At 45.5% G+C, this 13,101-nt stretch overlaps 1 protein-coding gene across 1 annotated transcript in view; it reads left to right on the top strand.

Annotated features, from left to right (window-relative positions):
- The window catches only part of rab3gap1 (RAB3 GTPase activating protein subunit 1), a 45,282-nt gene extending 33,606 nt beyond the window's left edge, over positions 1 to 11,676 (top strand). Inside the window, exons 20-25 of the mRNA XM_060040407.1 lie at positions 6 to 14; positions 1,557 to 1,672; positions 5,012 to 5,114; positions 7,664 to 7,687; positions 9,117 to 9,137; positions 10,201 to 11,676. Of these exons, the coding sequence (XP_059896390.1) occupies positions 6 to 14; positions 1,557 to 1,672; positions 5,012 to 5,114; positions 7,664 to 7,687; positions 9,117 to 9,137; positions 10,201 to 10,452 (525 nt within the window). The 3' untranslated portion in view covers positions 10,453 to 11,676. The remainder of the gene's footprint in view (positions 1 to 5; positions 15 to 1,556; positions 1,673 to 5,011; positions 5,115 to 7,663; positions 7,688 to 9,116; positions 9,138 to 10,200) is intronic.
- Positions 11,677 to 13,101: the final 1,425 nt, after the last annotated feature.

The following is a 13,101-nucleotide window of genomic DNA, read 5'->3' on the forward strand; positions in this document are numbered from 1 at the left end:
ACAAGAAGCTCGAAGTCAGTCCAATCTCTTCCGTCTGTTCTATCCCTGTTATGTTTCTGTCTATCACCCTATCTTCTCGTTGGCCTCAATCCCGAGTCAGTGCCTTTTAGCCAATAGATGGATGCAAATGATCAGACGAACAGTGCGTTTGCATGCACGCTACAAACCCATTTGGAACCTGCTTACTCCAGGTTTTTGTCCACTAGGGATGAGGGATTTCCCGATAGAGTATATCACGGTTGTGTAAAAAGTTGAGTGCCCGATCCAAAACCCTGTTTCCCCCCAAATAAGCCGTCCTTTATGGCTTTAAGGTCGATATGTGAGCGAAGCTTAGGATATATAAATATTGATGAAAGCAGAAGTTTAAAGTGCTGGTATGCTGATTACTTTTTTTTTCCCCTCCAAGACCTTAAACAGCATGTGAGATGAGCACAAATGAGTAAGGTAAAATGTAAGGTCTCAAACTAAATCGTCCTTCATGCAGAGTATGGAGCAGAATAATGAAACACGATGCTAATGCTGTTCTGAAGCTGACTGGCAGCGTCGCCGCTCCATCTCCTGGTAGAACTGCTGGTAGAAGCCCCCCCCCGTTTGAGGCATCCGATCGCCAGATATATCGCTGATTTAACGATTCCTTTCGGCTTGTATGCCTAGCCTAACCCACTTAGACAACGCTACGAATGGCACGTTTATGAAGGTCATCATTCATCCCTAGTCTATTAATCAAACATGCCTAGTAGCCTTATACTGGATTTGTTAATGGGTTTATAATGTATGAAACAAGAATGGGGAAAAAAACTGATTTGCAGACGATTGGTCCCACCCTGTGGCAGAAGAGCGCGCCACAGCTCATGACAGGGACTTGAAAGAGGGCGCTCTCGCGTAATTGAACAAAACGGCTGGGCCGCAAACCTCAATGTTTCAGCTGTGTATGAAAATGCATATTGCCCAACCCCAATGTCAACGAGGCGTAAAGCGCTGTTTCGTGCCACTGTTTCTCCCCGGAGCAATTCCCGCTTCCCAGCACCTAGTTTATCAGATCCAAATAAGATATTCCGAGTTCTTTGGCGCACTCATCCGGAAATACGCACAAACAAGTAAACAAGATGCATGTTGGGTCTTTACACAGTATCGACCTACAATGGCACACAGTACAACTCACTTTCGGAGCGGAAACATCTTTCTGGGAAATCGATTGACGGGCATGTTCAAAAACTATGAGTGAGCTGTGCATGTCAACATCCTCAAATGTCTTGTCAGTCATCAGTGTCTTCACTGCTGCCAATCAAAACGAGGATGCTAATCAACGCAACACAATAATAAGTCAAGAACAGCTGGGGCATTACGTATCAATCTCGTCAAACGTTATTGTTGGATTTGGCACATCTGTCAATTTCTCAACTGACATCAGTACCCGGGTTACCTTAATGGCCGAGCAAACCCTCTGAACGGGCGTACCCTGGTCTATGGTGTTCCTTCATTCAATGTTGAGGGGGATGAACGTCCAATGCCCTTGAACACCGTGTCTCTTCCTCGCGGCTCTCCCCTGCTGACAGGAAGTCATCAGTCAGCTGGTGGCGGTGGAGACCGTCATTGCCCGCGCCCGCTCCCTCAAGGCAAAGTTTGGCGTCGGCAAAGCTGAGGCAGGAGAGGATTCCGAAGATCTGGAGAAGTGAGTGTCCCCACGCATGCACGCACACACCCCTCCAACCCCCCCCACTCATCCATCCATCCATCCATCCATCCATCCATCCATCCATCCATCCATCCATCCATCCATCCATCAGTTGGTGTTTGATGCCCTCCACTTAGCAGTGAGAACATCCTTAGGTATTGTCCACCAGGTATAAAGGACATGTGGTATAAAGGTATAAAGCACAGCTATACTCTGTGTGGTATGTGTATTGATGTCTGGCTGCCGTTCATCCGATCTGAGCCCAGCTGAAGCAAACAAACAGAGAAGTCTGCAGCCAAAGCTCTTGGTGTGCATCACAACTCCCGAGCCCCCGGGGTTCTGTAGACCAATCTATAATAAGAGAAATACCTCGAAATCTGTTCAAAATGAACACATGAGCAATGGAAGAGGCCAAACATGGGCGGAACCAATATTGTGGGAATGCAAGAGCCATATGAAACGCTTAATCTAATTTCATGAGAGTGATTCTATTTTAAATGCATCTGAAGGTCTGTTCTCGGCTGTGTTTAATGCCAACATGGCTGTAGCCAAACTGGTTCCTCAGAGTGCCAGTTGAAATGTTGTATGCCGCACTTCATTGTTGCACAGCCAACACACCCAACTTGGTGTGGTTCATTGTCCGGGCGAATCGAAATAGTCCCAAACTTTGCTGGTTTTACAAGCTGACCCTTTGTAGGGTTCTGAGTCCGTTCTGCGGTTCTGCAGGTTTTTGTGGTATGGAGATCCACTATCTGAACTGGTCTTAACCCAGCAGAACCCCCGCCCACTAAAGCAGAAACTCCATCCAAACTCCTCCATGTCTTTTGCCTCTCACTCTATCTCTCTCCCTCTTTCTCTCCCTTTATTAATATCACAAGCTGCTTTTTCATTTCACCACCAGCGCCTGATCCTCTCTTTCTCCAACTCTCTCTCTCTCTCTCTCTCTCTCTCTCTCTCTATCTCTCGCTCTCTCTCTCTCTCTCTTGCTCTCTCTTGCTCTCTCTCTCTCTTGCTCTCTTGCTCTCTTGCTCTCTCTCTCTCTCTCTCTCTCTCTCTCTCTCTCTCTCTCTCTCTCTCTCTCTCTCTCTCATGCTCTCTCTCTCTCTCTCTATCTCTCTCTCTCTCTCTCTCTCTTGCTCTCTCTTGCTCTCTCTCTCTCTCTTGCTCTCTTGCTCTCTCTCTTGCTCTCTCTCTCTCTCTCTCTCTCTCTCTCTCTCTCTCTCTCTCTCTCTCTCTCTCTCTCTCTTCTCGCTCTCTTTTCCTGGGGGAGCTCTAATATATGTCGGCCGAAACGGGTGGAGATGTGGGTGGGTGGGTGGGCGTGAAGGGTAATAGTGTATGGCTCCCGCCCTTCACCACCTCCAGCCTCTGTTAAAACCAGCATTGTGTTTTTATTAAAAGTATTAAAGTCCCATATAACAGGAGGCCAGTGTCACCATGAGCCATGGAGCCGATGTCAGCCTTCTTTAATAACAAAGAAAGTGTGTGCGTGTGTGTCTGTGTGTGTGTACGTGTGCATACGTATACCAAATGTATTCAAAACCCAAGGCATGTTCCAAATATTTGCATTGTGTTTTCCAATTTAGACAGAGGCTGACAATATTCGGCCTTCTTCAGATTTTAGGAGAAGTCTTAAACCAACATTACAATTTGTCTTCTTGCCGTGTGCAATGGTGTTTTTAAAAGTGTCATAACTCTAAGATTTAAATCTCTTTAACCTGAAGTTCTCAGTTATGAACGGACCAGAATTTGTTATTACCCTGCTACTTTTTTCATACATTTCCATTCGATTAATTTCAAGAGAAAATAAGATTGATATCATGACCGACACTTGGATGACACACACTCAAACACAGTGTACGGCTCAGTCCCAGAACCTACACACACGTGCACATGAACAATGTCTGCATCTCTGGTGGACACACGCACACACACACACACAGAAACACACACACACACACACACGCATGTATGCACACAAATGCATTGACATACACACACCCCCACACACAGACACAAACACACACACATGTATGCACACACATTCATCAACACACACCCACACACATACACACACACACACACACAAATACACACACACACACACACACACACACACACAAATACCTTTTATGTTCCGTAGAACAGGACGGAACACCCGCACACACTTAAACACACACGTACGTATTAACACACACACACACACACACACACACACACACACACACACACACAGCATTAGGACTCATTAAGAGGACACCCAGGGCAGGCCCGGAGCGACGTCCTCTCTCCCCGTCTCCAGAGCACTTGTCCTGGATAAGCTGCTGTGTCAGTAGAGAGCCCAGAGTCCCGGCTACGTCCCAGAACTCATCTCCCCCCTCCCCCCCCCCCTGCAATTTAAGATGCTAAGCGTTACTTACCCACTCCTGGACATTGACGGATATTGGGTTTAATCTGCCACATTTGCAGATTCCCATACTTGCTAATATAGTGAGATGGATGGATGGAATTGGGATAGGATAATACTGGCTAAGCAAAAGAAGGAGAGAAAAAACAAAACACTGGGAATTTGGACGAGGCAGGCTCAACTTGTAAAGGTAAGTGCTGTTGCGGTGTTTTGGTTGCTCTTGCAGTGATTTGTTTTTATTGGTAGAGCACTGTGCGGGTGTTCGTCAGGAATCCTCCTGTTTTACACAAATGGGCAGATTGTGGAAAAGACAAGAGCGATCAAATGTCATCGATTGATTCGCACTACTAGAAATTTGTTAAATCAGGTTGTTTTTTTTGGCACAGATTCTGACAACATCCTCCTAATTGCGCTGAACCTTCTCTGTACTTTGATTCCTCCTTTCCTCTCTCCCCTCTCTGTTTTATCACCTCTGTACTTCTTTTATTATTTTCTGCCATCCTTCTGTCTCTCTCCTTTGTCATATTCCACTTTCTCTCGTCTCCAAATTCTTACTTTTCTCATACCTATGTTTTATGCTCTCTCTCCTTTTCCATCTCCTGTCCTTCTCTATATATCTCTTACCTGCTCTCTCGCTCTCTCTCCCCTTCTCCGTCTCTCACTCCCCCCTTTTTCTTTCTATTTCTGTCTCTCGCTCATGTCTATCTGTATCTCTCTCTCTCTCCCCCCCATCTCTGTCTGTCTGTCTCTCTCTCTCATTTGTCACTCTCTGTTTCTCTCCTCTATCACGATCTCCCATTTCTCTCCCTCCATCCCTCACTCTGTCTGTCTGTCTGTCTGTCTGTCTGTCTGTCTGTCTGTCTGTCTGTCTGTCTGTCTGTCTGTCTGTCTGTCTGTCTGTCTGTCTGTCTGTCTTACGTCCTGCTCAGGTTCGTCAGCTCCTTGCTGGAGGAGCCCGAGGTGGCGGTGTTGGGTGCTGGACGCGGGCCGGCTGGCAGCATCATCCACAAGCTGTTTGTCAGCTCTCAGAGGGTAAAGAGAACCCCTCTGTGTCACACACACACACACACACACACACACACACACACACACACACACACACACACACACACACACACACACACACACACACACTGCCCACCTGCCCTAGGCACGTATAGCGATATACCCCCGAACGCAACCACATCTCCTACACACACACCCCTTCCCCTGGCACCCAAAGGAGGTTCACACTGAACAGGGTACCTGCCATCCAGAACAGGCAAATAATCCGAAGGGGTGTTCCTTCCACCGGAAGAATAAAGATATACGTAGAAATCAGATGAAATTGAGCACATTGCAATCTAAGAGGCTAATCCTGGTCTTACAAAAATGTTGCGTGTATCATAAGAGCAGTTTGAAATGCTTCATCTTTTATTCTTTGACAAAATCTGATTCGGTTTGATGTTAACGTCTTGTTAAATGTCCAGATACCACATAGCGAATATGGTCCAGCATAATGACGCATTAATACTGTTCGTAGGACTAACAAATGTTCTATAAATATTTGATTAGGGTTGACAAGGCAATCATTTAAATTGTGTATATCACCAAAAACCCAAACGTTTAGCCGAGTACTATTGTAGGAGTACTTTTGGGGCCGACTAGCAAGCACAGCAACATTTAGTCGATTAATTGGACACATCCCTTACAGTAACTTCTCCCTCCCTTACCATGAATGCTGGGATGGATGACACACACGCACACACAGATGCACGCGCAGACACACGCACAGCGATAAAGCACTTCTGAACACATTGAGGGCTAAACCTTGACACAGAACGGTCCATCGTCTCACAGTGCCCCCCGACGGGATCCATTCGGTTGAAAACCTTTGACCTTTGCCATTTAGAGACTGGCTGGTGAAAAAGCAAACTGCAGTCGGCAGTTGGTTTGGGAGGCTTTACTTTGTTAGGGTCGGACTCAGCGGTTTGCTGTGTCGTCAGCAGTTAGGATGGGTCGTTGCCGCAGCAACTGTCACGACGTAGCCTCACATTGCTGAGTTTACCGTAACTAAAAAAAAAAAAACATTTTTATTCCTGAGCAGGACTTTGCTCAAGAGGCTACACTACAAGAAAAAACACAAGCAAAGCCATTTTTTTCCTATCTACCCCCCTCCGCCATTCTGTTACAATCAGCAGAAGGGTCGGGGAACAGGTGTATGCGTGCGTATTTGTGTGTGCTTGCGTGCGTGTACGTGCAACAGTGCGAGGGGAGTGTGTGCGCGCGCATGTGCTTCAACGTGCCTGATATACCCTGATTTGAAATGACAGCAAAGACAACACAACAACAGCCACCCCCTCCCCCCAGCCTCGTCCACACCTGGCGCCTGGACGCCCAGCATGTGTTATTGGTTATGTAAATCAAGCTGTCTGAGAATAACCTCCGCTCCCGCCATGCCTTGTGTGGAATAAACACCTCATGCACATCCGTCCAAACTGGTGAAACCAGCATGAACTGGGATAATGTGCGTCTCCGGAGGAGCTGGTCTTCTGCACATTTGAAAGGATGAGTTTTCATTTATATAAATATGTATATATATATATATAGTTTTACTTTCCGGTGTAACTTTGTATCCGATAGTTCATCAGCTAATGAATGAGGCGCCTGCAGCTCCAGATCCTCGCCACGCTTCTTGTTTTCGCGAAGAAATGCAAGAAGAAAAATCTTGGAGTGAATGTTTGGCTCCACACCTTCTGCTGCGCCGTTGCCTCTTTGTGTGTGTGTGCGTGCGTGTGTGTGCGTGCGTGTGTGTGCGTGTGCGTGTGCGTGTGTGTGCGTGTGTGTGCGTGCATGCGCCGCGCAGTTAAAACAATGGTGTGAGAAGAGAACCCTCCCTTTTCTTACACTCTCCCTCTCTCTCGCTCTATCTCTCGCTCTCTCTCCTTATTTCTCGCTCCATCTCTCTTCCTCTCCACCTCCACTATCACTTTTCTACCCCTTTGCTTATTTTCTCCGGCGTGAGATGTCTGAGCATTAAATTATAGCCTGTGCGTTGCCACACTCTAAATAGAAAGCTAGCAATTATCCCCAGCATATGGAAATCAGGTGAAATGAGCACACAGCATAAAGGTGAGTTTCTGCCGGTAGACAGACACAAGACAGACAGACAGACAGACAGACAGACAGACAGACAGACAGACAGTCAGACAGACAGACAGACTGTGGATTTGACGGCATGGCCTCCGCCTCAAACCTGAGCTGTGCGATTGCTTGGACAGTAGACACGAAAAACTCTGTGCTGTGGCTTCGCTCCTTCCCTCTCTTCTGGACCCTTGCTAGTCTTTGGCATGGCTCGATTGCACGCTCATTAGTATTTTCAACGTGTTTCACGTCAACGAAACGGCGTCGGTCAGTTTTATAACTGATCCTCAATTATTTCCCTTTTCCTACTGTCACTATTTTTATTTTCTTACTGTGGTGGAGATGTTTTTGTGTGCGGTTGGTTCCTGGGGTTGGTCTACCTCCATTGTGTTACATGTGTTTTGTGTTTGTGTCGTTTTTTTCTCTCCTAATGCTGCTTGCCTATCACCCATGTCAAGCTGACTGACTTCACCAGTGATGAGGTAACCATTAGCAACTAGACCAACTCCCTCCCGCCCCCTCCTCTGGGAAAATACACTGGCCATTTCTGTACTAATACACTCACTCTTAGGAACTGAAACCCCTCCCAATGGATTATGCGCGCACACAGACTCAAGTGCGAAGCTTGTCGTGTACTTCAAATACGAGCAGCAGTCTGCCGCAGAAAGGAAGGGCTCTGGAGCTGCTTTGGGTACGAAGCCAAAGGAGAATGTCTGCATAATGATTGTGACTTGAGGTTTGTAGTCAGGTCAGAAGTCTCAACCAAAGACTAGATACTATAATTGGCACTAATATCTAGTGTAGATGATTGGCACAGCGCAAAAGTCCACACTGGCTCATTGCGTCTGTTTTAGAAGACTTGTGGCCAGCTCTTGCATAACATGATAAACAAAAACAAGCATGTTTCAATTTCGCAAACACAGCTTTAGTACAAAATTATTCGGATCAAAGTTCAACACCAGATGAATGTGTGGTACATATATTGTATTCATTTTTTAATCTGTGAGGCCGATCCTCCACTCCAAGAATGTGCAAGGCTGGAGCCAAAGTGCTCTGCATCAAAGACAAACCCTGAGATGCCGGGCCTTATTGAGTGCAGCTTTCTGTAGCCCGGCATTGACCTAAGTCGGAGCAGAGTAGTGTAGAGTAGAGTAGCTGTAGTGTTCGGAAGGAAGGTGCTGCTACTATTGTCTTAATACCTGAAAATAATATAAATCCTAGAAACCAACATGGTTTCGGCCTATCGGTTACTTAAAGATCCTTTAACATTCAGCCTGTTTCTAAGGGGACATCCATTGTAAATTAGTGATGATGATAGGATCTCGAGTCACAGAGCGGTGGGATCCTAGGATTAGAGAACGCCCAGCATGATGCAGCTAGGGCCTTCTCCCCGGGTGACCCAGTTTCATTGAAATGAGTATTAGGAAGCCTTTTTGGCACGACATCATGTTAACATATCCATGTTCTCAATCCCTACCTGATATAGGAAATTGCGAACCAGTTCAGGCATGAGTGTTTGCAGAAAGTATACCGGCTGCCAATCTGTTCACGGACATGTCCATATGGGCAACGCCACAAGCCGAATCCCTGTGAGCACATTGCTAGAGACTGCCGCAGTCCCTGTTGGCCACCCTCTGTGTCATTGTATGGTGCAAGGAATAGTCCCTTTCAGACGAGCTGGACTCTGAGAGCACAACGGAAACCAGCGGTGTTCCCTTGCTCCTTCCTTCATTTGACCAACCATTCACCGAGCTGACCTCCACCCACCATCAGCTACGCCCAAAGCACCATTTTACCCTGTCCCAGGAAGGATTGTCCTTCTCCAGAATGGTTGATCCCTCTCAAGCTAACCCCTCTGCTCTTTGTTGCTCTCGTTTTCTCTCGTTGGACCCTTGGTACGTGGGGGATCAGGGCTTTCTGGGTGACATGGAGGTTCGTATGACAGAGCTTCACCGTAGCCTAGCTTTAGCGGGACGTTCCATCCTTCACAGCAAATGCTCGTATATTTGTTGTCCTTACGACCGATCGCTAGTCTTGTAGCATTAGCTTTGTAGCAATAGCTTTGTAGTAGCGCTCGTTCTCCTTCCTGAACCTTTAATAACTGCTTTAACCACTGTCCCAAATGGCTAACCAGTTCAGCCGTTATTGAAGCAATCGGATAACAATCCTTGGGGATTCTGGTGTGTCGGTCTTCAGAGTGGTGAAGGGATGCGGAGCCGGAGGGAGGTTTTGGGTTGTGACTGGAGGACCATCATTCACACTGGCCGGGCTATTTTGTCCCTAAGCTAGGGCTCCTTTTTCCATGTTTATCTCGGTGCAGTTGTATTTCCATTGATCCAGAGAATACCTGCTGGAACAACATCTTTCAGTACATTGGGTTTATCAAAACCCCCCGCCATAACACCAATCCTGGCCCCATCATAGATTCAAGCTTTGTTTCAAAGATTTATCTTTTGTTATTCATTTGTAATAAATAACACTGCAGGTACAGACCTGAGTCAGCTCCCGTTTAACTGGTGCCATGTTATCCACCCTCAAAACAAAAGTATGTTTTAACCATGCCTCACTCTGTTGTAGGTACGAATGTCACCGCTCTGTACCCCAGCTGTCTGGTATGACTCAGGCTAGTGGCGTACGCATGGTGTGCCAGCACGTCTCCCCGTATCGAATTGTCAACCGTTTCCGTGCAGTCCATGTCTCATTAGTCTTAAACCTGGCAAATCCGTCTTTTACCTTCATTTCCCCCTCCTCTTTATGAACACGATCGATGAAATCAATGAAGGATTATGTTTTATTGCCTGGGTTTGCTTTGGCCATTTCAACAGACGGACACGGTGGACCCCTTTGCTTTATGTGTGCAGCGTACCAACGATTCAGGAGGCTTTAACGAACACCCGTAGACCTCGGCGTTTGCAAATCTCTTGGTTTTATGCATCTGTGCATGGCCCATAAAATGAGTTTAAAATGTCTCTGCCCCCCCCCCCCCCCAACCCAGGCAGCCCTACTGGCACCCATGGACGACGACCTGGTCCGTCCAGGGGGCGGGGCCGATGACAGGAAGCCGATGGGCGGTGGCCTCAACGTGCCCGACTTCCCGCCCCCCGCGGGGCGCGAGATCCTTCTGCGGACGTGCGTCCCGCGGCCGGCGCCGTACTCCAAGGCCCTGCCCCAGCGTCTTTTCTGTGTGCTCTTGAGGGAGGACTTCAGACTGGCCGGGGCCCTCTCCTCCGACACCTCCTTCTTCTGAGAGACCCCCCCCACCCCCCCCCCAAGGAAGAAGTGCATGCGTTCTTTTTTTCTTTTCTTTTTTTTATTAAGGGTTATATCGTCATATCGACTCCTAGCAAAACGCCACTGTTTTTGTGTTGCGGTCGAGGCGGTGGCTTGACCAGTCCATCCATAAGGAATATCGGGACGCAGCGCGCTTTGTTGTTCTGATTGTTATTATTGTTGTCATTGCGTAATGGCACACTGCGATCATTGTGGGTCACCACAGGTGTTTGTCAATGTATTTATTCCCTCCCCTCTGTTTAGAGGGGAGACAAATAAACCGTCTCTGTTTCGCATTGTGATTTAAAGTATTGACCAGACAATGTGAGGTTGGTGTTTGGTTGGTTTACTGTGGAAGAAAAACAGGACAGGAATGTCTTTGTTGACCGCGGTGTGCGCTACCATACCACTATTTGTTAGACGGACTTTACTGTCCGTTTTCATCCAGAGGTTGACAAAAGGTAACAACCACTCTGTAGTGCTTTAACTAAAGACTTGTCTTGTATTCTCTCACCCGCCTAAGGTGTTTTCTAAATAGAGAACAATCACTTGTCTTTGGCGAACCAACCTAACCATACCTGACAAAATAATGGCGCTATTTATGTTTACAATGGTATCTTGTGTTTATCATGACCTTTTCCTCAATAACTCGTTTCGTCAGGGTAAGCGTTCAACCTGGCAAGTTGACAATTTGGGGAGACACCATTTATCTTCTCATATGTTAGTGCTATTTGTCTCGCATCAGCTTACATACTCATCTGTATTCCTTGTGCATTTGTGGTTTAGCTAAACAAATAAAAATGCATTGTGGACAAATGTAAACAATGCTTGTTTACATTTACATGGGTGTAAATGTAATTCCTCAGTGTCCCCTACCTTGTAGAAACCCCTGGTCAAAAGTGCAATTACACATATCATATATTGTACACACAATGTATAAATGTAATAGAATAACAATGTAGCTTCACTCAAAGCAGAAGGAACCAGTTTTGATTGTCGATTTTCATTGTGCTCTTTCTGCTAAAAATTATGTTTCAAATTAAAAACTATTGCCTAGTTAAAGCATTTCTATTGTCATTAGTTGACTAGGGGAGTGGATGTGATCTGGGGATATGGAACTGATATGTACATGATAAATGTATTTCTATGTCCTTTACTTTAGTACTGTAACATGGATAACAATAAACACATTCAAATCAAACGCCTGACTGCTGCTTATAGGTTACCGTGATACCGTCAGCTTGAAGTCTTTTGGGGGGGGGGGGGGATTTGACAATGAAAACGATGCAATCTCATCTCTATATTTTAGAACCTCTTCACTGTAGCCACTTTGGACGAGAAAAAGTATTTGAATGATGAACATTTAAAGAATACATTTAAATCCATTTAATCTATCCGCCTCTGGAATGATGGCCAAAAGTAATGTGATCAACTGGTACCATTTTAATAACCAAGGGGGAGCAGTGGATGGCATTTTTATTAATATTATACCGTCATTTCAAATCATTTTGAACAAAAGTGTTAGCTGGTGTGAAAAAGTGACATAGTGCAGGTTTAATAATTAGTAATCACACCAAAGGACTCTACAATCATCAAGTGCAGGACTGAATGGGTACTTGTCACTTTTCCATTCCTGCTCATCATTCAGTGCCTTTTATCAAAGGGTAAAGCCACTTGAGACTCGCATTTTATTCTCACAAAATGTGAAAAAAAAATCATCTCTGAGTCTATTTCATTATAGAAACATGACTTGAATGACTTAATTTTTTGACAGACAGAATATGTAGACACGTTTACATAGAATAAGTTAACATTTAAATTCTTGTTACCTCGCCCCTATGACACATTCCAAAGTGTAATTGTAGATATTATGCTGGCCTCTGCGGTGGCCACATTTCAGTGTCACTCCAATGAAATCCTTGCTGCGGATTGAAAATACCGCCCAGCTTGTGCTTATGAATGAACAGACTTTGCTCTGTTTAGGGTTAAACGATTATGGAAAAGATTAGCATTGCGATACTTTTCCCCGATATTCTGATTGCAATTATTAATTTTGATCAAGAGGTTAATTGATTGCATTAATAATCTTAAGTGTGTTCTCTATCTTTGAAAAAAACAATAACTGAGATGTAACGTTTTTTTATGATTTTTGTTCATTTTATTTGTTCTAAATGAATTGCAAACTTTCGTAAAACATTTTGATTGAAAAATAACCGATGCGATTTTCAGGTAAATAGATACCCGTTAAGTTACAATCACCAAATGAGGTAACAAAATGCTGATTGAGCCATGGCCAATATTGCATTTGCTGTATTATGTATGTTACGAACCAGGCATCTGTGGTGACATTCCCGCGGAAAATCTTTTTTCCGGCCTGCTAGCGTCGCCGGTAATGCTACTTCCCCCTGACGTCTCATGGTCGACACTGTTTTAGATCCAAAAACACACCTGCAAACACTTTATGTCGCCAAACAGAACGAATCAGTAATCTTCAAGGTTAGCGCTTTAATTGCAACCCTCTCTTTGTAATCCAGCCTCATCTTTGATATTTGACTGATTGCAAGGTTTACACTGATTTGACCGAAAAGTCATTCTGACAGACCTTTTTTCCACCTGCCTATTTTTA

This window comes from Gadus macrocephalus, chromosome 20 (genome assembly GCF_031168955.1).
Source record: "Gadus macrocephalus chromosome 20, ASM3116895v1".
Taxonomy (NCBI): domain Eukaryota; kingdom Metazoa; phylum Chordata; class Actinopteri; order Gadiformes; family Gadidae; genus Gadus; species Gadus macrocephalus.